We start from the raw sequence: 24,263 nt of genomic DNA, 5'->3' as shown, positions 1-24,263 counted from the left end.
AACAAGGAAAGTAAAAGTGCAGAGAAATGGGCAGCAGGGATACTGGACTCCCACCTAGGCAGTAACCAAAGGAGGATAAAAAAGAGATTTATTTATTTTTGTCCTTCGTCACACTAAGAAAAGCCTGCACCCATAAAGAAAAGCAAAGAGGAAGTCAGAGTGAGAGAGAGAAAGGGAGGAGAAAGAAACAGAGAGAGTAGAGAGAGAGACGGAGAAAGGAGAAAGAGAGAGGAGTGAGAGACGAGAGGGAGACAGCGGGAAAGGGAGAGAGAAAGCGAGGGAACATTCTCATATGTTTCGAATTAACATTGTCCATGTGTCAACATTTGCCATGCAATGCACTTTATCCAACTGCAATGTGGACAGAAGCTGGTTTTTGCTTTCTGGACGATTGATTCTAGGAAGTTGTTACGTGTTCCCTCTAGCTACATGTTCCGTTTTGCCTCCAGACAGACAGACAATAAAGCATGTTTTCACAGAGGAGAGACAAGACATCCCCCTTGGAGGAACTAGAGTCAGGGTGTTCTGCCCATTTACACAGAGGAAGCCAATAATGGCTTGGCAGCTCTATGGGGCTACTTGGGACTGAGCTGTGCTGTTGATCATGTAAGTTGTGCCTGATCCGAGTTGGCTGGGTTTTTTTGTGCGTGTGTTTTTAAACTCTACTCAGATAATATTTAAGCTTTAACATATGATATGTGCTATCACCATCGTCATGTTCAATGTATTCATGCAAAACAAATGTGAGCGTTTCTGCATTTCACTGGTAGAAATGGAGCATCTACATTCTTCGGCTTGCTAGTAGACCACAATGTCCAGAATTCATGGCAGTCATTCGTCTCAATCACAAAAGTTTGCCTGTGGAAGCGGAGCCCCTCCCATCAGGATGTAGTATTTACAAAGTGCGTCAACCAGGCCAAAGCGGGTCAACCTGACCAAACCGGCTCAACCTGGCCAAAGCAAGTCAACCTGGTTATAGCAGGTCAACCTGGCCAAACCGGCTCAACCTGGCCAAGGCAAGTCAACCTGGTTTAAGCGGGTCAACTTGGCCAAAGCAGGTCAACCTGGCTATCCTGCAATGTTGTGGCCAATAGGAAGACTGTTGAGAGTCCCATGGCTCTGCTAAACTAGGACAACCATGACATATCTACCTGCCAGAAGTGCAGTCGATTAATCGGTGAAACACAAAGGCTACAATAACTGCTACAAAAATAATTACTACAAAAAAAAGACTGCATTGATGTTTAGATCAGACAGCAGGCTCATTCAACCAATGTCATTGGTTGAACTTTCCTGGCGCAACATTTCAGAAACACCGCTCTGGTGCTTAATTATCTGAAACACCGCCAATCACTCATAATTACGTAGAGACACTGGCAGACCCCAAAGAATATTCTACCGTGGATCTTAAAAGAATGAGGAATAAATGATTGATGTAACCAAGAAAGAGCTTAAAAGGAGCGATCAGGGATTCAAAGAAAGCAACACATTTCCTTGAAATTCGTATGATTCATGAAACGTGGAAAATGGGAAAAAAAGTGTCATTCTCTACCAGGGGGCGGGGGGGGGGGGGTTAGCGGGGCAGCCAAGCAGGTCGGGGGGCAGCTGTAAAAATGAAACAGGCCAAATAAAAGGTGGCCCATCAAACTAAGTACACATTGGCCACCATCTGAACATACACAGCAGAGTAGAAAGTTAAAAGGATGGACTGTTGTTTTAACAGGTTTAAGTCATCATGGCAGTGTTATTGGTGGCATGGCATTCCTGTGTAAGTGTGGATTGGCCTATGTGTGTGTGTGTGTGTGTGTGTGTGCGTATTGTCCATGGGGTTCACACACCAGACTAGACCGAGTGCGCAGGCTGGGTTCCCTCAGCCTCAACCAACACAGTAAAAATATATTTTGAGGAATACTCTCACGAGTGCTTGTTTCCTGCCCTGAGTACGATGGTTTTAACATACAGGTGGCGTGTCAGGACTGAATCAGAACACACTTACACAGCAGGTCTTTTGAGTCTCTGTATGCTTAACCGAAAACTCGTGCTGGTTCAGCATAGACATGAATAAGTGCTCTAATTGCAGTTCCACACTGTTGTGTTATGGTGGAGTTGGTGTTTGGTTGAAAGCAGCACCATGCGTTCCCTCTCTCACTTTATTCACCTCCCTCGTTCGCTCTTCTCCGGGGGGTGAATAAGGTCACAGGAAAACAAACATACTCACCACTGGCTGAAGCCGCCCTGGTCAGGAGACAAATATGTTTAGAGAAAGGGTGATGGAAAGGGAGAGACTTCAAGGGTGAGAACGTAGAATGAGGGAGTGGCGAAGTGAGAAAGAAAGAGAGAGAAAGAGGGAGAGAGGGAAAACAGATGTCTGGCCAGGTCTTCAAAGTGAGTATTCCACACACACGTCCTCTAACCAAAAACTGCACAGAAACTTGCCTTTCGCTTTACTTTTTTGGCCTGCTGGCGCTTTGAAACAGGATGGGGGTATCGAAACGTTTCGTCAACGACACTCGCTTCAAACTAACCTTTGAGGAAACCGAAGGATCCCACTATGCGATTGTGTTACTCGCTGGGTTGCTCCCTGTTGCTCCGCCATAATGAACAACAGACGTGACATACGATCCCAGCTCTGGGTTGGATACGGCAAAGCCCGAGTCAAGAAGACAGCATACAGAACTGAACCACAACTTGCTCCTTCTGCAGAGTAAGCAGAACGAAGGGACACAGAGAGCTATGGCTTAAAATAGCCCTAAAACAATTACAGAGGTCTGGAAGGAGACCCGAGAATCAGGCCCAGGAGGAAGAGACTACGTGTCGTCCTTATATTGAATCATTCAAATCCTTTGAGTAAACCCTTCATGTCTAGGCTGAAGGGGATTATGTAATTAGAAGCTGGCCTAACACAGAACAAGATTATTTTGTTAGTCAAATTGGACTGAAATCCAATGAAGACATCCAAGTTGATACAGTTCAGTATAAGATATGATAACCTGCAGGGAAACCAAAACGAATCCCTTCAGTGACATCAAACTCACATTCTTTCACTTTGTGTGAACGTCGTTTGACAAGATGGCGTAGCTAATTTGGAAATCGAAGTAAAATACGCCATGTCTGAAAACGTACCCCGGCAGGATAGATCGTCTGGTATTTAAACTGAGGGGAAGTTAAGGGTATTTCCGAACCCTTGTGCTGTTTGGTTTCAAAGTCTACTTCACGGTCCCAGATCTTTACTGACACTGTATAACCTGACGAGAAATTGAAGAACTCCTCTCACGGTGAGGGTTGTGTTACCTGGCTTTTAGGTTTTCATAAAACACTAGGGTTCGGGTAATATTAGTCGAGTTACAAGTATACATTTGCGTGTGTGTGTGCGCATGCCTGTGTGAGTCGTGTCATGAGTGTAAGGATGTAACAGGGGTGAAGGGATTTTTATTGGACTGTGTTGACTATACATAAAAGCCAGCATGAGTTTGGTGAGTGGCCTGGCCTTGAAACACTGTGGCTGTGTGTTGGTCCACTGTTGATACAAGGATTTCCATGTCAGCAATAACCTTTCCTAAACCAAAAGAAAAACTGAAAACATGTTGTGTTTTGCATCATATCATGTGTTTAGCTGATTTTCATAAAACATTTGGTTTTTATAGCTCCCAGATTGGTGCCTTGACACATCTCTATCCATGGTGGCCTATGGAGAGTTCCTTGGACTTAGTGGCTTGGTTTTTGCTCTGACAAGCACTGGTGGGACCTTATATAGACTGGTGTGTGCCATTACAAGTCTTGTCCAATCAACTGAACTTACCAGAGGTGGAATCCAACCAAGAACGACCACAAAGGACAGTTTTTCATTTTAGGTAAATTAACACACATTTCTAAAAACTCATATGAAGGGGACCACTCCACTTGTCTTTCCTCTTTCCTATCACCCACAACTACCATCACACTTTCATCAATAGCTTTGGCACCTCCCGTCCAACATGGTGTGCTCTCTGGCACTAACATGCAGTGGGAGCCACACCAATATTTGGAATGCCAAAAGGCTTGAGCCGGCGCTGCTCACAAAGCAGATGAATAACAAGAAATTAGCTTTAAAATGTGTCTTACAACTGCAAACTGCTTGTGCCTCTCAAGAACATTGATCGATGACTTGCAAAATTCTATGTATTTTTAGTAGGAGGTCCTTGCCTAGGGTTTTGTTGTGTGTAAGGTTTCCTGACATCAAAACGTTTAAAAACCCCTGAGCTATAGGTTGCAGTATAACTACTAGCCCACTCTTGACTTATAGCTATCTTTAGATGTTTAGCTATCTCTTGGCTTAAAAATCTAACTTCCTGTTAGAAGCTGACTGTCCATTTTTACCACCTGAAAGGGACGGACAGCAAATGTTAAGTTACAGCATCACAAGTAAAAACATTTCAAAACTAGGCCAAAACACTCTTTAAGTTAAGCATTTAGCTGTCTTTCTGCCTGTCTGTATTTTTGCTAGTCTACTGAGGCTCTAGCTCTGGGTTTTATAAAGCTATATACTCACATACGTGTGAGGCCTTATTTCAGCAGCTCTCTGCCTGTAAGTTTTAAATGTAGCCATATAGTCAGACTAGCACTAAAAGACTAGGTTAAAGTAACTTGAACTAAGCTACTTGCTTTAAGAAATTAGGGCTAAGCTAATAGTGCTAAGCTAGCTATGGCCCAAGTGATGCAGTGTTAAACTTAACAACATTTTTGCTTCTACCTACGTAACACTTGGCCCAGGATGCTGGTCTGCATAGGGCCTCAGGCCAAGGCAAACTAACCCCACAGTCCAGCCCAGTCTCAGCAAAGACTGGGTACATTTAAAGAAAGGATTTGTGGGTTAGTGGGGGCAATGCCAGCCTAATCTTCTCCCCTGTGGGTAGTGGTGTTCTTGTTGTTGTGTTTGTGATATTTTTACAGGCCTGCGTGTGGAAACACAATTTCATGCATGTGTGTAAGTACGAGCATATGTGTGATTAGGGTCCGGAAGTACGGCTAAGGTCTTTGGGACAGCAGTGACAAATTCCCCCTTGAACCTGGCAAAGAGCACAGAGAGAGGGGAGATGAGGGACCAATCTGTTTTCCGGCTGGCCTGTGGGCCGAGAGAGCAGCAGAGTAACCCAAAAGACCTTGTTTGCTGCCTAGCATCACAGTACTTCTGCAAGATCCATTAGGCCAGGCTAATGACACAGAAAATAGGGGGAATTTTCCATATTCAGCCGCAGTATGGAGCCACAGAATGGAGGCCCAGTTGCATTGATTCAACAGTCATATATGTGCAACTATGATATCAGCCTTTGAAATGTGTGGTTATGGGGGAAAAAACCAAGCGGGTTAAGTATCTTTGGTTTGGTTTTCAGCAATAATTCGGTCTTTTACCACTGGTATTAACCCATGGTCAAAATTAAGACATGCCAAAACGTGTAGAACTGCAGGAAAAGAGCTTTCAAAATACAATAATTTCTCTCCATCAACAAAGAGAATTGTGAACCTACAGATTAAGAAGTGGGAATTTGTTACCATGCGGACGCAAAACTAATTGAAATGTCCGTCTAGAACCTCTGTGTGACTTCTCAAACGGTAGTTCAGTTCTACATTCCTGTGTATTTGTCAAATTAATTATGTTATGTAATATACATTCAATACATTCACATCATGATGATGACAACTTTGCAGGAAGCGCAACAAACCAATTGCTCCGTTTTACTTCTGGCCTAGCACCATATTCAAGTGATTTTTACCATCTGAGACCTCTTCCCTCCAGACACTCCTGTTTCCCATGTCCAAGGAATGACCCGACGGGAGACAAGAATCCTAGGAAAGCCAGGACGCGAGCCCAGACACGGCTTCTCCTCATTTTCTCCTCCTTCCAAGGGGATTCTGTCTACCTAGTTGGCCTTCCATAAATCTCCCTTTACTAAATAGAAGCTTGTAAATCCCCAGACATACAGTCACATATCCCACAAAAAGTCATGACATCAGGACGTTAGCGCACACAAATGCATGACACGCACAAAAATAAAGCCTCACATAGCGTCCCTCGTGTTTTGTCGACAGAAAGCTGGAGTTGAAGGACACGGGGCCTGACAACACCGTGCCGACTGGGATTTGAACCCGCAACTATCCATGTCAACGGCGGATGAACCGAAAAGCAACTGCTGCTACTGTAAAGCGAGGTTGTTCACCGGCAGGTTAACAAGAACCATTCTTCACTGCATGTTATTGTGTACAGAGAGTACAGAGTGGAAGTTGAAAAAGACAAAGGCTGGTTAAAAAACTCAGAGGCGTACTTAAAAGCAAGACTTGACATCAAACGGAAATGCAAGGGCTGCAACACATTACAGAGACCTTAAAGAAACAATTTATTTAGGAATTGCAATATTAAATGGCAGTTTGCGATTCCGTGATCAAAACATCTAAGGATACACTCGGAGCCGAGGTTGCAACAGAGCTTTGCAAAGTGGAAGACATTTTCTGGGATGCTATACAAGGCACCGGCATGTGTTTGGCTTGGCATAGCCTGCGAATGATGTCATCATGGACCGTTGCTTTGCTTGTTTGGCGTGGTGGTGGAAGGGATTCGACGTGTTTACAGTGTCCTTCCACTCTATTGGCAGAGACAGTACAGCTTACATTTCTATTTTTAAATAATATCTTGTTTTTCCAAAGCATTTTTGTACTTAAACTGTATTAAAAATATGCCAGATATTCTCTGTGGAGGTTTATATGGGATTCCGATGCGGGATACTCAACGCCACTGATATTTAAATAATAATGTTGCGGTCTGGGAAAAGACAATGAACTAATACTGAATATTAGTTCAACATAAATTCTAATGAATAGAGTGTGAATCACATAACAGCTATGAATCACAGCCTCATCAAGAAAAGTACCTAAAAAAAAAAAAAAAACTCTAGGTAGCTTTTAAATTGACCATACAAAACCTCACAAATGACTGAAAGAAATGAGAGAAAAAAGATAGACTGACATGTACATTCAGCATTTATTCATGTAACAAGCAGTTTCTGGAGAATCAGTGCGCAGAATTAAGATATGTAACTAAAACTAATTTCACAATAGCTGAACTTGACAGCGTTCACGTTTGCGGATTAGATAAACTTTCCCTTACACCCAACCATAGAAAACACTGGATACTGACTAAATGGCAGCATTGCAAAACCATCCACCCCTTCATTCCCATTCCACAAAAGTTGGCGTAACTTCTGCTTTGGAAAGGCTGGACAACTGTCTCACTGTACTGACGATAAATGGAATGGGGAATACAGCAAAGAGCTGTTCAAACAGGCTGATGTTAAAAACACATGAGCTGAAGGAGAGAAGGAGAAATATCAGCCATTGAAAAAAAAACTCAGCCACTGGGCTGATGGTAAAAGAAAAAGAAAGACCCATCAACTTCCACGGCGACACATGCTTTGTTATCTGAATGAGAGGTGTTCGTGGATGCCCCCAATGCATTCTGGTTTTCATCAAGGTTTTCCACTGACTTTAGCCTGTTTGGGGTTGTTGATGTTTGAGTCGCGCCAGCTGTCAATTGCTTTTTACCACGGCAAGTTAGATCCAGCTCTCGTGTTGCTAAATCGGGGTTTGGATAGATGAAAACAGAAGTGCAGCACATTTTGCATTGACTTTTCACTGACCTAACAGATGTCAGCTGGAGTGAATTACACAGCCAAATATTACTATTGTACCCTGTAAACATTCTTTGTCTTGTTTATGTGCTGTATTTCGAGAATTCAACTGAAATGTCTTCTGTAGTTGATAACACTGGGAAGAACTAAACAGGAGAAAAACCCAAGGGTGAATGGAGTACACATAGCTAGCTATCCCAAGGCTCTGAAATAAAAATCCAGGAATACAGCTGATGAGGCAGAATTTCTCTCCTGCACGCTGAACTGTCTCTCCGCTCCCCTCCCTACTCAGAACTTTGCTTGTCGACCTTTGGCTTTTCCGAGATGTAACTCATAACATATCTCACTTGCCAGTGAAGTAAAGTGGACGATTCATTATAATGTCTAGTCTACATTCTTGCTGCACAAGGCAGCAGATTGGCTTCCAGCCAAAGGCTGCCACACACACACACACACACACACACACACACGCACAGATAAAATACACAAATTCACAGACATAAACTTGACCGCTAGCCAAACAATGAGTCAATAGGAGTTGGAGAGAACAAAAGAAAAACAGAGAGAGAGAGAAATGACAGGGAGAGTAGGTGGGGGACAAAGAGAGGTTGAGTGGAGCAAAACAGGTTGTGGAAAGTGTGTGTGGAGTATGTGTGTGTGTGTGTGTGTGAGTGTCACGGTGTGTCAACACAGGCATGTAAACACATCCTATCATCTGAAACACTGAGAAAGTGCGTGTAACGAACACAGTCGAAGCGCCCAGAGATGATCTGGACCTGTGCACAAACAGCGAGACACGCGTGTACAAACAGGGCACTCACCGCTCTCGCTCTTCTCGATCACGTCCACCGTCTCGCCAGCCTGAAGGCTTATCTCCGAGTTCTCCTGCTTCTGGTAGCTGGCCACCACCACGTACTGCTCCAGCACCATAGGATCCGAGCTGTCAATGCCTGCACGTGAGGACGGGAAGAAACACGACGTCAGCCAGCTCCCGGTCATGGGGCCCCTTCCCCGCGGTGGCCGCAAGCGTCCGCCGCCACCGCGCACCCGGTACCGGTACGCTGCCATAGGATGAGTCTGCGCCGCTGCTCCACCTCAGCCAATCAGAACGCTCAGTCGGGGTGCTATCGGCGCATTTCATTCCGAAACGCCCGGCCGTACAGCGGAACCTTCCCCCGGCCCACACCGACGGACAGCGAAGCATTGGAAAGAAATCAAAACGGAAAACCAAACGGAGGGCTGGAATAAAGAGGGGGAAAACATGTTCTCCGCTACAGGGCCTCCACCATCCTCTGGAAAACAAACGTCGGGAAAGGCGGAGAGGTGGAGGGAAGGGAGGGCGAAGAAGGAGAAAAGGAGGAGAGGACGGGGAGAGCCGCGATACGGTCGGAGTTGGAGACGGACTCGAGTCGGGACTGGAAGAAAAACAAAAAGCTTCCCTCTGGAAAATCTGTAGTATGGGGAGGTGGGAAGGAAAGATCTCCCCTCCTCTCTCTCTCTCTCCCCTCCTCCCTCTCTTTCTAGTGTTTGGGAGCCTGCTGTTGGATGGGGATTAGGGGGCTGTGCCACGCCAATCAAGGCACTCTGAACTACAGAGCCTTAAATAGAAACATATGAGTGGGACAGAGTAGAGGGAGACAAGAGGGAGAAGAGAGAGAGAGATATACAGAGATGGAGGGTGCAGAAAAACAGTGTGGCCTAACCCAAGTTGAAATGCTTTCTCTGTGTGCTTCAGATAAACACACGGGCCCGGCCTCTCTCTCGCTCTCTCCTTCTTGGAAAAGAGATTTAACCGTTCGCGTGCCAGCTATGACTTCACTCGCACGTAAGTTCATGCCATGCTAGTAACAGATGTTGTTTGTTGACGTTTTGTAAGGAAGTAAAATAACCTTCGTTTCATTTCTTTCACTTGATTCCTGCCTTAGTTTGACGGTTGAGCTTTAGCAAATTAAGGTTATAGCAGCATATTTACTTGAACAATTCTTTAACCGTAGGCCTACATGCACATACAGCCAAAGAAAAAGACCACTGCATCTTTTTCTTTCCTTTCCAAAAATGTTGAAAAGGAAGGTTTTGAGTGAGGAACAGAAGGGTTAAAATTAAGTGACCATTGCAAATTGAACGCTTTCGTTTCCTCACTCAAAACTTTCCTTTTCAACTTTTTTGGAAAGGAAAGAAAAAGGTGCAGTGGTCTCTTAATTTCTTCCAGAGCTGTTTTGTATTTGTCACATATTCTTACATTGACATCACACCAGTAGCCTACATTAAGTGTCCAAACTTTAGTGACAGATGTTGGCCAAACAACATCACCAACACTTTTGCTTATCCATCTTCTAGTAAATTGCGTCATTTCAACACATAAGGAAGAGTGGGGTAAGTTGGCCCAAAGTGTAACTGATCCACACCAGGTTTCTAGGAAACCATACACAAAAAATATACATTTGACCAAATATTCAGGAAGGAAGGTAGCATGTGTAATAAATTACTTTACTTTTTTTTTTGCAAAGTTTGTAGATATCTAGGGGGCTCAGCATGCAGCACCCTGTCTCTAGATATCTAGGGGGCCCAGCATACAGCACCCTGTCTCTAGATATCTAGGGGGCCCAGCATACAGGACTCTGTCTCTAGATATCTAGGGGGCCCAGCATACAGCACCCTGTCTCTAGATATCTAGGGGGCCCAGCATACAGGACTCTGTCTCTAGATATCTAGGGGGCCCAGCATACAGGACCCTATCTCTAGATATCTAGGGGGCCCAGCATGCAGGACTCTGTCTCTAGATATCTAGGGGGCCCAGCATACAGGACCCTATCTCTAGATATCTAGGGGGCCCAGCATGCAGGACCCTGTCTCTAGATATCTAGGGGGCCCAGCATGCAGGACCCTGTCTCTACATATCTAGGGGGCCCAGCATGCAGGACCCTGTCTCTACATATCTAGGGGGCCCAGCATACAGGACCCTGTCTCTAGATATCTAGGGGGCCCAGCATGCAGGACCCTGTCACTAGATATCTAGGGGGCCCAGCATACAGGACCCTGCCTCTAGATATCTAGGGGGCCCTGCATGCAGTACCCTGCCTCTAGATATCTAGGGGGCCCAGAATGCAGGACCCTGTCTCTAGATATCTAGGGGGCCCAGCATGAAAGAGCCATTTGACAAGAAATAATCAGGCTCATGCGAGTTCACCAATGTTACCCATCGAATCTGACAGAGCTTAAGAGGATTTACAATGCAGAACGGTAACAATTTGCCCAAATCCATGTGTGCAGAGCCGGTTGAGATCCAAGATTCAAAGTTGCGATCGACGCTAAAAGGAGTTTGTGACTAAAGTGAATAAAGGGTTCTGAAAATGTACATAAATTGACACAACTCTCTAAAAACAAGTTCTCTCTTCATCATATGGGGTATGTGTGTGTAACTGTGTGGAGTATTGGCGAAACAAAATCACCTTAATCGATTATACATTAAATCAATAACACAACAACACGCGGAGAAAGTGAAGGGCTCGGGAATACTTTCAGAGTGCACTGTACATTATTACCCCCCCCCCATTCCATGAATAAACTGACCAACCAGAAGCAACACATGATGTCACACCATGTGAGGCCGAACGCGGCTCACAAACCCCCCCCGTCTCCCCTACACGTCCCTTTAATGACATGCCTCAGTTCATGTCCTTTTCCCAGCGGCATTTCCAAACATCACGAGGACAACACCCAAACACTGGCAGACATCAACGTTTTCCTGGGCACCTCTGAGATCTTATGACCTCCACTGGCTCAAGATGAATTCCTCTGGAGCGCGGATCTCGGACACGCGCACATGCGCGCGAAGAACACACGCATGAACACACAAGACATGCATTCTGCGAGCTCTTGTGGAAATTGATTTGTGAGCAGACATAAATAAGAGGCACTGAAGTGGGAGTAATGGTCCAAACAGAGAAACATACGGGAGGCAGATGAAGTGTGTGTGTGTGTGTGTGTGTGTGTGTGTGTGTGTGTGTGTGTGTGTGTGTGTGTGTGTGTGTGTGTGTGTGTGTGTGTGTAGTGGTCTGGTCACCAGACATGCTGTTGCTACCCAGCACCTGGCCGTGCTGACTGCCCAGACCAAACGTTTGCACTGTCGGAGATGTACAGTTGGAGAGCAGGAGACGAGAAAGCGAACTCGGGAGTCCCTAGTCGCCGGCAAATGAACACAGAACACGACGCAAAATTGAAACGCACTCTCTGAAATAACATTTTGTGCGAAAGCAGCAGGACTTTCATTTTCGCAAAGCATCTCACCTTGAACAAGGAAATAAACAAATCGATATAACGACAAGCACTCTAAGTGAGTTAATGACAATCGCACCGCGTCAGCAACCTCCTTCCGCCTAAACAATAACGGCCCATCTGAGACGGTGACTGTGGCAAGCTAGGCCGGATCATCAGGTTTGAACCGATGCAACAAGGACCTTGAACATACACCATGTCGGTGAGATTCCTCCGCATCGCCAGCATTGCTATAGCCTGGTGCCACGTCTGCTTGTGTTATGGTCACCTTGGACCTCGATTGTTGGGCCAGTCAAGCGTTAATTAAACCCTGGCCGGGTCAGACCTGGCTCGGTGCTCTTGTAAAAAGGGGAACCGAAAGAATTCAGGAAATGTTGTGTGATAGTTTTATATGGGTTCTGGTTTAAAAGCAGTGCACTTTATAGGGAGAACATTTGGAACACCGATTCATCTGTGCTATAATCCTACCAGGAAAACTGGGACTGAAGCCTTCAATGGAATTATTGCACAACCGTTTGACACAAAATGGCAGAAAAATGTTTATAATTATATCACCCTGTGAAATTCCATTTTTCCCGCCAAATAAACAACTGCGACAAAACTAACATCCTAACAATTGAAACGATGCTTTTAACAATTCAGCTCCTGACAAACATGTAAAGAGTAAAGTATCTCCACATGGTCTTATTCAAACAAACAACTTGAACGCTACTAGTCTATCTGTCCTCACTGGAGATCAACTGCTGTCTGTCTCTGACTGCTACGGTGAAATGTCGGAAATCACTTCGGCCTCGTTTTTAAGATGACTCATCGATTGGGTTATGATCGTCATTTCCTTATCTCTCCCTTCAGTTGCTTAAATGCAGACGTTTCTATGCGCCGATTCTTATGACTCAATCATTATTCCTTATGGTGAGTTCCCTACTGTCCTAAGCCGAACCTGGACCTCGCGCAAAAACAGGGCTGTGTTATTTGACGTATGCTCATGTCCCATGCAGGGTAATGAACATATTCGCTATAGGATGGAAATGGGGTTCAAATGGGTCATAAAAAACCACTGGCTCAACCTTCCACATGTTGCATGTTATTTCCAATGGAAATGGTTGACTGTTCGGTACAAAGCGCAGAAAGTTGGTGTCAGTCCCTTAATTGCTTATGGCGAGGCCCGTTCTATATTTGTTTCCCTTCGAAACTCACATCGACACGTCGAAAGTGTAAACACAAGTAAACAAAGTGTTTTTTTTTGGGTTTTTTTTCGCTAAACGTTGCAAGGATTACGCTACAGTTGACTCAGAACGTTAAGGAAATGCTCCCCAGATGTTCAGGAAAATTCCGGGTCCTTTTTTTGTTTAAAAGCAGGTCATTTTCGCTAGCTCCCCCCTTCCACGTCTTTCCAGAAACAAGTTGGCGCGAGGTAACCGTCGGCGATTGACCATCACGAATCCCCCCCCCCCAAATCTGCGAGTTGACGTCGAATTAGCGCACAGAATCGGCCACCTGACACCTCCGTTTGACAGCGCGGTATGGCAGACACATTGTCCGGGTAGCAACAACAGTCTGGCATGGTGTCTATGGCTCTGTGTTTAGAGTGAAATGAACAGCTGCCAGGCGTCCAGTCAGACAGGCGCGTTGGTAATCAGGGACAAGAGCTGGTGAAGCCAGACACACGGTGAACGTTTGGGCTTGAGCAGACCGGTAAGGGAGGGGGGGAAAAGAAACGGCGTGAACTGTCGACGATGCACAGCCTCTCCTCGAAGGAAGACCTGGGACTTGATAGGTTCTGTGGCAGCCAATGGCAGGCATGCGAATGGCACGGTGGACACCACGTCTCGCGTCTTGCGCATTCTCAAACAAATGCATGCAGGGATTCATGCCCACACAAACACGCACACAAACAGCACTACCTGAGGCGTCTTTCCTCGGACTGTCCGTAAAGCCGTACATCCACACTGCAGACGGAAGGAGAAGAACAAAGACAGACAGGTGGAGGAGGAGAGGAAGAGAAAGAGGAATCAACGGAGGGAAAGGAAAGTTATTCAGTCCATCATAATGTTACGGACTCCCTCCCGTTCAGAAACGGCGGGGAAACAGCATCTATGGGTCAAACCAGATGACTCGGGGAGGGGGGGGGGGGAGATTCGCCAACGCAGAGAGCACTAATGTAAACAGAGCGCTGGTGTTTTGGACTTCCAGAGAAAGCACTTCAATTCAATCCATATTTGAGCGGTTGTGTAACACTACAAGAAGACCAGGGCAGTAACAGACATATTAAAGAAACAGGGCCCGACATCTTTCTAAAGCATCCCACACTAGCAACTGAGAGCGCAACAAGATAACTGACCTACTCCTGCACCGTCCTGTTTCCACCCATATTTTCTGGGGGCACACCCCTTCCTCCATCCATCCCTTGTTCCCGACGTCCTGGAATGTCGGAGGGAGGGCGTCGATCCCACCCGGGCTCCCCTCCACAAACACAGCCCAAACATCCACGCCACCGTCAGGAAATTAAATGTTGCATGTCAGTGTGCGTGTGTGTGTGTGTGTGTGAGAGAGAGTGTGTGTGTGTGTGCGTATACGTCAGTTCCCATTAACTCGAGACAGGGGTCCCTGTTGTTATCTATAAGGTTTCAATTTTTCAATTTCCTGTCCAAGCTACCCTGCTTCTCTCGGAAGAGCTGTGTGAAAACATCCCTCACCTGGGCGGGCACTCCAGATCAGGGCTGTCTGTGCGGGCCATAAACAAGCCCCATGACTAATAGATGGAGTTGGGAAACAAAAGCAGCACGCAATCAGCCGCATGCAGAGCACAAACCAACCGAACACAAAGTGTGAAAGCAAAATCCCTGAAAACATTGTGCAGGGAGGGAGGAGACCCGCCAAAGCCAGAACACCATAGGAAGTCCCCCCACCCAGCCCAGTGACCCTCTAACCTACCTCCCCCCTCCTCCCAATGCTAGTCCCTTTGGGAGGGTTACAGATTGGCCTAGGTCAGCCAGTAAACGGCAGTTAACATACAACCCCCCCCCCCCCCAAACCAAACTCAGCTAGTGAGTGAGAGGAGGCGCTGCTTTCAGCACAGTACTCAACATCTGATTGATATTAACTAGAGAGGAAAAAACATATCTGTGCGCACTAGACACACACACACACGCGCACACACAAACAGCCTGATTTCTTTCAGGTTTCTCTGATGATGCCAATAGCCCATTCTGCTATAACTGGTATAGTGGTTCATTCTCCTTTAACTGGTATAGAGGGCCATTGTCCATAAACTGGTATAGTGGGTCATTCTCCATAAACTGGTAAAGTGGGTCATTCTCCATAAACTGGTATAGAGGGCCATTGTCCATAAACTGGTATAGTGGGTCATTCTCCATAAACTGGTAAAGTGGGTCATTCTCCATAAACTGGTAAAGTGGGTCATTCTCCATAAACTGGTATAGTGGGTCATTCTCCATAAACTGGTATAGTGGGTCAGTCTCCATAAACTGGTATAATGGGTCATTCTTCTCTAACTGGTATAGTGGATCATTCTCCATGAACTGATAAAGCAGGTCATTCTCCATAAACTGGTATAGTGGGTCATTTTCCATAAACTGGTATAGTGGGTCATTCTCCATAAACTGGTAAAGTGGGTCATTCTCCATAAACTGGTATAGTGGGTCATTCTCCATAAACTGGTATAATGGGTCATTTTCCATAAACTGGTATAGTGGGTCATTCTCCATAAACTGGTAAAGTGGGTCATTCTCCATAAACTGGTATAGTGGGTCATTCTCCATAAACTGGTATAGTGGGTCATTCTCCATAAACTGGTATAATGGGTCATTCTCCATAAACTGGTATAATGGGTCATTCTCCATAAACTGGTATAGTGGGTCATTCTCCATGAACTGATAAAGCAGGTCATTCTCCATAAACTGGTATAGTGGGTCATTCTCCATAAACTGGTATAGTGGGTCATTCTCCATAAACTGGTATAATGGGTCATTCTCCATAAACTGGTATAATGGGTCATTCTTCTCTAACTGGTATAGTGGATCATTCTCCATGAACTGATAAAGCAGGTCATTCTCCATAAACTGGTATAGTGGGTCATTCTCCATAAACTGGTATAGTGGGTCATTTTCCATAAACTGGTATAGTGGGTCATTCTCCATAAACTGGTATAGTGGGTCATTCTCCATAAACTGGTATAGTGGGTCATTCTCCATAAACTGGTATAGTGGGTCATTCTCCATAAACTGGTACAGTGGGTCATTCTCCATAAACTGGTATAGTAGGTCATTTCCCTCCAATTGATTTGAAGGGCATCATTTCCCTCCATCTGTGGAATTCAAAATGGCCACATGGAGGATACTTACAACAATGTGGTGGAAAATACTTACATTAAGGTCACTACGTCCTAGGTTGTAATTTGAAAGTCTTAGTCATCTGTCCTGTTATTTCACTAATTTAGTAGATTATGTTTGGAAGAGCTAGTTCCTGTCTTCTCTCCATCTCTCAGTCATTCCCCACTCACCACGCCAAGCAATTAGCTCAAAAGCTGGAAAGAAAACGTTTAAAAACATGTTTAGCTTAAAATGAATTGGTTTTTTCGTGCAGAAATATGGTGTATTTGATTCAAATACAAGGTAGGTGCTGAAAAAGACGAGCCTGAACATTGAGACAGTGAGCATGTGAATTAGAACAACACCATGACACACTGTAGCATGGTCTCACAAGTGACAGCACCAAGCTAGCCGTCAACACAGTGAAAAACACCCAGGAAGTAGTACCAACCATTTATCCACCAATTAAAAGACTAGAAAAAAAACACAGGAAATGATGAGCACCACCTAACTGATAATGAAACAACTGACAGTGTGTGATTTTAGCCAGCTCAAGTGAAGACAACCATTTACAAAGACAAATTCCCTTCACAGGCAAATCAACCATTGCCAACATTAACATTAAAGTTAGAAACGACAAATACAGGCTAACCACTGATAAAACGTCATCCAATTATGAACAAATCACCAGTAACCGCAGCCATGATAGAACGCTGGCATGGAACGGCCATTAGCTGTGTCAAAAGAACTCGCCAGCCCCGCTGTCAGTAACACAGTATGAGTTGCAGTGGTCCCCTCCCCCTTGTCCTCCCCCTTTCTTCCCTCAGAGTCACATCCTTAACCACGTAGGGAAAACACTTCTCATCCCTCTTTGGGAGAGGCCTCGGCCGACCTAGGTGCCAGACAAACAAAGCCACACACTCCAACGAGAGACAACCATTACAGAAGAGAGGAAATATCCCTTAACGTTGGCCACGGTCGATCTCTATCCGCTTGTACTGTAACAGCAGGGCCCTGTGAATGCCGGCCAAGCGCCATGTGTTGGATGGAGAACACAGGGTGCTAACGTTCATGAAGTCATGTGTCATTTGTATCTTGATATACAGACAGACGGAAATGATGCTAGCATTGGTTTGTTTCCATTTAAAGGGCCCGCTGTGTGTCGGAACGTGGAAGTATGGATGAGGTTCTCCGGCAGACAGCACGGTTTTGGTAGGCAGGACGCAGGACTTCATTTGTTGTCCCTTGGGGGGATGCGCTATCACCAACATGCACTGGTTCCTTCTTAACGTGAAGCCCCCCACCCTCGCATCTAATTCTCACTGCCTGTCTAAACACTCCCTCCCCCTTTTCACTCTCTCTGTCTCCGCCCCAGCGCGCACTCCCCCCTCTACCCAGCCCGCGGCTGCTGGCTGAACCCCGGCGCAGACACCGCCGGGGATTCCCACGCCGAAAGTCAGTGGCCGCGCCGTGTCAACACCCGACGTTGGCCCCTGAATCCCCCAGCCTCCCCGTTCGTCTGGATGAAGGCCAAATGACACCCTGTTGCCTGTATAGGGTGCTACACCTACTTCTTCCCAGCCCAGTTCCAAACCGGCGCTCCGTTTGGGACGCAGCCTCTGTCAGCGCAGCATCTGGACCTCACACGCGAACCAGCAACCGGAACCGTTCAACTCACCGGAGGGATCGACTCGGCGGATAAGTAAAGAAAGAAAATGTCAGACTGTCGCAAGTTCAAATCGGTCGGAAGGGCAGTTCATGTCGAAGGAACCGTTCGGGGGAGGGAACCGTTGTAACCTTGAGAAGGAAAAAAAAAGTCCCAGAATCAGTCGGCGGCATAGCCCGCAGTCGCCTGCAACTAAATCCATGTATTTCTTGTGGCATTCCAGACATGGAGAAATGCAGACCCTAGAGTAAACACAGGCTAGGGGAAGGCCGACGCTGTGCCGTCTCGGCGCTTCTATACTGCAGCTTCAACCCAGAGAAAAGGATCAACGAAACGACTGTAACCCTGTTCTAATGTTAACTACTGATTCTAATATACGGGTAGGAGTCAACTCTCTCCCCGCCCTACAGATGTGTCATGCAGAAGAACAAACATCGTCCGGGGGTCTAGGGTTTCAGAATGAACGACCAGGGGGTTTTCAGTTGTTTTTCATTCTGACAAATTTGCAAAGAGGCTATATTATTGGGAATCGCTTTCCCGTGTCTGGTCATCTGGAAAAGACGTTTAACTGGCTAAACAGGAGAACAGACCTAAGCTGTAAACAAAGCAATGAGCTGGGAGAACCAGCGAACGCACGTCATTCTGTGCTCCAGACCAGGAACCGCCTTGACAGATGCACTCAAGCAAACACTCAATCACAGAAGGAGCATTTGGAGCCGATGCCATCCGGTCCAAAAGACTAGACCCCAAGCCACTGTCAGATAAAAGCCCCCGTTTTTCAGGGTGAACTCCACAAGACCCATATTCATCAAGAATCTCAGAGCAGAAGTGTTCATCTAGAATCAGGTCCCTATTCGGTCCAGGTCATCATATTGTAAAGGTGCAACGCCAGTATTAAAGGCTAAACTGATCTGAGCTCCACGCACAGAAACAGGATGGCACAAATGTCGTGGCTCTCCTTTAAAGTGGCCCTTTCTTAAAGCAATCAAATTAGGTTTCTGTTTTTAGAATACGCCTTGATATAATTACATAGATGTGATCTCATTCGGGGCATTAGCAAACCTGACGCTTTGAAGGGTTATATTGGGTTCATGCTGAACTAACGTCATGCTAATCTTCAATACGAGGTGTCGGTTACATTTTAAATTATGATAGACGCTGATTAACAGCTGCTGAGACAACTCATTTGGATCAAACCTGACTTTCTTCAAGCATGTCGGAACTGATTTAAGGCAGAACAGATTGAAATCAAAAATAAGTAAATGTCTGACAAACTAAATCAAAAGTGATGCATAATATTACTTCCAAAATGCCTTTTAATGCATGCCAGTAAAAACGTTCAGGATGAAAACAGCTTGTCGATGGGCCAGTACTTAACGATCAAAAAGTAGCATCATTAAACATAAAGCATTTCCTGCAATTCGCTTAATAATGCATGCAAACCTGTAGACGGGAAAGACAGCTCTAAAAGGTGTTTGTCATCCAAATTTAAATGATCTATTATTTGTTTGATCGGTAAGTTAGTCTGTGGACGAGAAGATACAGCAAGTAGCAGTTACATATCAAGCCTCCTTAAACAACAAACACTTACGTCTGCATTATCTAATAAAGAAAATAAAAGTCAATGTGCCAAATATTTGCGCCATTTTGGAAGGATAATGCCTCTGAGACACACCTGCGCGTGCTGCTGATGCTAGGACCAAGCAGACATTTCCCACACCCAAAGCAAGCTAGCGTGTCAAGACCACAAAACATTTCCAGTGAGGTTTGTACAGTTAAACAGCTTAGCCACACTCTACAAATCAGGTGATACTCAGCTCCAGTGAACGAGCTGACGTAATAAGTCGCTCATAAGAAGGGAAGTCTCACATCCAACGTCATGCAGAGCGTCCCGCCCACCTAGCCATGACAGAACTCTACTGGAAGTGCTGCAAACTGCAGAGTGGCGTGACGTTGGATAAGGTCCTATGTTATGTAGCCCAGTGTTTTGCCCCAGACAGTGGAAACAGCACACACACACACACACCATCTATGGTGTCAACCTGTAGAATCCAGACCTGTCATCACTCACACACTCTCTGCACATGCTAGGGCAAGATCCTTCAGAAAAGCTCTCCTTTCATGTGACTTAACTTCATAGCCAAGAACACTTTTAATGGCTTTGACCGTGGGTTTGTCCAAAATGGCACCCGGTTCTTTTTTATAAGGAACATGGAGTGATTTGGGATGCACTGTCTCATCACCCCCCCCCCCGCCCCACCTCCCAACTCCCCCCAACAGAAGAGTTCATCCTGGCACACGGGACAATAACCCACGGTCCTTCCTGAGACATCCCTGGGAGCTTTTAAGACATTCGTCGACCCCACCCAGGGCTCAAGGCGAGCCTGCACAGAAGGACCGTTCAGAAAGGACGGTCAAACAGCCAGCCGTCGATCTGCTCATACGAGTAAACAAAAGCCCCATTGACAGAAACATGAAATGACAAGTAGCACTGAACACGATGGCCGGTCGTTAAGTGCAACAGCCCGAACGACGAGCCGGGTCTCGAACTTCTCCCTTCAAAGCGGTCCGAACAAGTCCACTTGTGTATCCCACCGACCCGCGACACACAGCAAAACACGGCACCAATGTACAGCGTCAGTACAATAAACAGCACACAGGGTAGTTAGAAGACTGGTCCCTTACCGGATTTGCGCTTGGATGATCCATAGTCCCTGAAAAAGAAGCAACACAGGGACATGATGAGAGTCGGGCAAAGGGAACCTTGGCAGACACCTACGCAGGGGCGTCTGTCACTCCCCAGCCTCATTAACATGTACACACACAAACGCACGCGCACAGAGCTCAGCCCGCACGCAGACAGAGAGAGAGAGAGAGGCGTGGATGCGTGCGTATGGCCGAGGAGGGAGGGAGTGAGTGTGTGTAAGTGGCCGAGAGAGAGAGCGTCAGGGAGAGAGAGAGAGAGAGAGAGAGCGTCAGGGAGAGAGAGAGAGCGAGAGCGTCAGGGAGAGAGAGAGAGCGAGAGCGTCAGGGAGAGAGAGAGAGAGAGCGACAGGGAGAGAGAGAGATGGAGAGAGGAGGGAGCCAGTACAAAGTATGGCCAACTGACAACCTAATCATGTGATGTTTAAAACGGCACCTCCCTCCCTCCATCATCTCCTCCTCCTTTCTCCCAGGTCCCGCCCTGACGGAGAAAGAGGGAGGATCCGTGGAAACCTTTTAGCCTAATGGATTACTACGGGAAAACCCTGCTGGTTAAGCTACGACTAAGATAAGGAGATCAACAGATCCAGCCCGGCCCGGGCTCCCTTCACGTCTCCGCGTTGTCACGCTGAGTCCTGTCTGTCACCGCGCTGAGAGATGCCGACCCGAATGCACCCCCCGCAGCGTCACAGCTACCCAAACACCCCCCCACCCCGCCCCGCCACCGATCAAGCTACTGCACCATCCACAACACTTTGTGGATATTGAGTCCTCAGACAAAACACTGGGGAGGAGCACAACCTCTCCAGAATACTAAGTACGGTACAAAAGCTGCTGTATAGCAACCGTCCAAAATGACGCCCTATTAAACTACTTTGCACTCCTATACACCTGGCCTTATCCTGACCGAAGTGGAGCATGGTTTTAAAATATATGCTCATTTGTGTGTGTGTGTGTGTGTGTGTGTGTGTGTACTACAGAGCGAGCAAAATAATGCATAAAACAGGATGCTGCATCACAACCGGAGCCAGTTAGTGTCATTTTTTATAAAATGATTGTCCTCTGCAGTTATTGGACACACGCACACACCCACCCACACACACACGCACACACCCACCCACACACCCACCCACCCACACACCCACCCACCCACACACCCACAAACCCACACCCACACACACCCACACACACACCCACCCACACACCCACACACCCCTGAGATCACAAGGCAAATCCAAGGTCTCCAGCCATCCCTCCATGGCAGCACAAAGACACTACAGCCCATTCAGTGCCACTGTCTCACTGTCCCAGCCTCAATCCGCCTCTTTGTAGCTCTCCTCAGAAGATGAATCGTCAATAATGGCCTCGTGCCGGCCTGACCAACCCAGTGAGGTCACTTCTAAGTGTCCAGAACACTGTCCGTTTTGACCGCAGCGAATGTAGCTCCACCCCTGGACGGTGGCCAGCCGCCGCTGGAGAAAGGCCCGCTAGCTAAAGGCAGAAGAACTGAAGCTGCTGGACACGGCAGCCAGACGTCACTCAGAAGTGAGATTTCTGTGGAAAGAATTTGGGGCAATGAGATCCTCGCACCAGCCAGCAGGATGTTTTCTCGGGATGTTTGCCCTTTCTCTGTCCTTGGCCGTGTTCTCGACGCTTACCCCCCCGCTTCACGGGTTACGGAGGTGCCTGACATTTCCGTCACGCGACAACATGTGGATCTCTCATGCTTTAAATTCTACACGGGCATGGTTCTTTTAGCCCATGTTTATAACAAGGTTAAAGAGGACATTGCAGTCCACACAGTGCTGTGGGCGTGGTCCTCCACGGCCCGCCCAGTTACAACGGCTCCCCGGCGTCAAACAGTTAACCGGATGACCGCGATTGGACAGGATGGATGTATAGGCCTCACGTGCAGGGTTTACAACACGGCAGAGGGCTACCAGGGCCTTTAAAAGGACACAGCCCCACCAGGAGGGTTTCCAGGCAGCGCCGTGACATCTACTAATGTAGGCGAGTCAGTCTTTCATAAGCACTTAAAGTACAACACTGTCCATACTTAACCTGACAACTGCCTCATATATTAGAGGAACAAATGCGCCATATCATGAAATAAAAAAAGTGCATACACATTTGTATTGACGTTGTGTTTGTGCATTGCAATAACAATAGGGGGTGGGACTTTTAATATTTGCATTTAATATTTAATATTGCATTGTAATTCTTCCGTCGTATCAACTAAGGGTTAGCTACAAGTACACTGGAAACAATCATGCACAGCCAACTATGAGCTCTGATACGACATTGCTCCCTTTGATTCCCTTCGATGCAACATGGGACAAAATGCAATTTAAAACAAAGTTCGACCCAACTTTGTTGCAATATAGTGGACCACAAAGCCACTGACTGTCTCACTTGACTGACAGCTCAAGTGTCTAATCACAGTGTTCTCAGTGTACAACACTGCAGTCCAATCAGAACAGCGTAACCTGACTGAAAGTCCCACCCCCCTATGCAATGCAATGCGCATACACCACGCAAATACAAATACTAGAAGTCCCATCCCCCTATTGCTTTTGCAATTTGATTCACACAAACACAATGCAAACGTAGACGTGTATTTGTTTATTAAATGACACGGCACATTCAGTCCTGCATGTTATACGTCTCAGGCTGTGTGGTAATGAAAGGGGTTGGTTTGGTCAACACGGCTACAGGCTGAAAAGTACTTTCTGCACTCCTCAATCCTGGAGATGGTTAACCGACGCCTGCCGAGCTTGGTTTACAAGACAAATCCCATCTGAATGTCTTATAAACAAGTCCTAATCGTTGGAGTCAACTGTGTAGGCACATTCTGGTCCAACTCTAAATCCCTTAGTTTAGTAGTTCAGTCCAAGTGGAGGATTCCTGCCATGAACAAGCACAGTACGGATGGAAACGTTTCTCTAGAACTTTCTATAATGCATCCTTTTTATATTACAGTGTAGATCAGTGTTGATGGTGCATGCCGTACAGGGAGAATAACTAACAAAGACAATACCAAGAGAACCCTGAGTGTATTAGTACATTGTTAAATTAGAGACCTAATATTGCAGAGATAACCGTAAACACTCAACAGAAGACACATTTGCCAGTTAGTCTACCAGCTAGCTACAATTAAAGGCCTAGAGCAAACAAAACATTTGGCCCACATGACTGTACACATTGGGGTTAAACTAAAACAAATAACACGGTTATCACGTATTCGGCCTGAATAACTGACTGATCTTTTTTAATTAAAAAGTACACGGACACAAAGGGGAGTTGACCTGGCTTTTAACACATCTCCAGCCAGCATCGAGATCAGGCTTGTCGTCAATCAGACTGGGAGGCCGAGACTTTTAGGGAGGCATCTGAAAGACATTAGAGCAGGGATGGAGGCAGGGGGACGAGGGGACCGGCTAGTGATCCGTGTACCACAGGCTGAAATAACCCGCCTCCCCAGGGGCTGAGGCAGGCAGCTCTCTTCCTTGGTCTAGTAAAGAGGGGAGCTCTATGAAAGAGTGGGGGAGTAGAGCAGGGAAGATTCATAGGTACACTGACATCTGAGCAGGCTGATCACGCAGTTAGAGCTCGGGGCTGTTTTGTCAGTTA

General features: G+C 46.4%; 1 protein-coding gene across 6 annotated transcripts in view; it reads right to left on the bottom strand.

The window, feature by feature from the left end:
* Positions 1–24,263, bottom strand: part of sh3pxd2aa (SH3 and PX domains 2Aa) — a 92,332-nt gene that overhangs the window by 28,776 nt on the left and 39,293 nt on the right. For 3 of the 6 annotated variants that reach the window (XM_029121996.2, XM_029122000.2, XM_029121997.2), the window contains 3 exons: positions 20,616–20,644; positions 13,838–13,882; positions 8,480–8,608 (listed from right to left, as the gene is read on the bottom strand). In XM_029121996.2, coding sequence (XP_028977829.1) covers positions 8,480–8,608; positions 13,838–13,882; positions 20,616–20,644 — 203 coding nt within the window. Of the gene's footprint in view, positions 1–8,479; positions 8,609–13,837; positions 13,883–17,835; positions 19,405–20,615; positions 20,645–24,263 lie in introns of those variants that run through there. The other 3 variants (XM_029121998.2, XM_029121999.2, XM_034294423.1) reach the window with 2 other exon arrangements.

Source organism: Esox lucius, chromosome 9 (genome assembly GCF_011004845.1).
Source record: "Esox lucius isolate fEsoLuc1 chromosome 9, fEsoLuc1.pri, whole genome shotgun sequence".
NCBI classification, from domain to species: Eukaryota; Metazoa; Chordata; class Actinopteri; order Esociformes; family Esocidae; genus Esox; species Esox lucius.
Note: the sequence above shows the minus strand (reverse complement) of the source record. Positions and strands in the feature narration are given on the sequence as shown.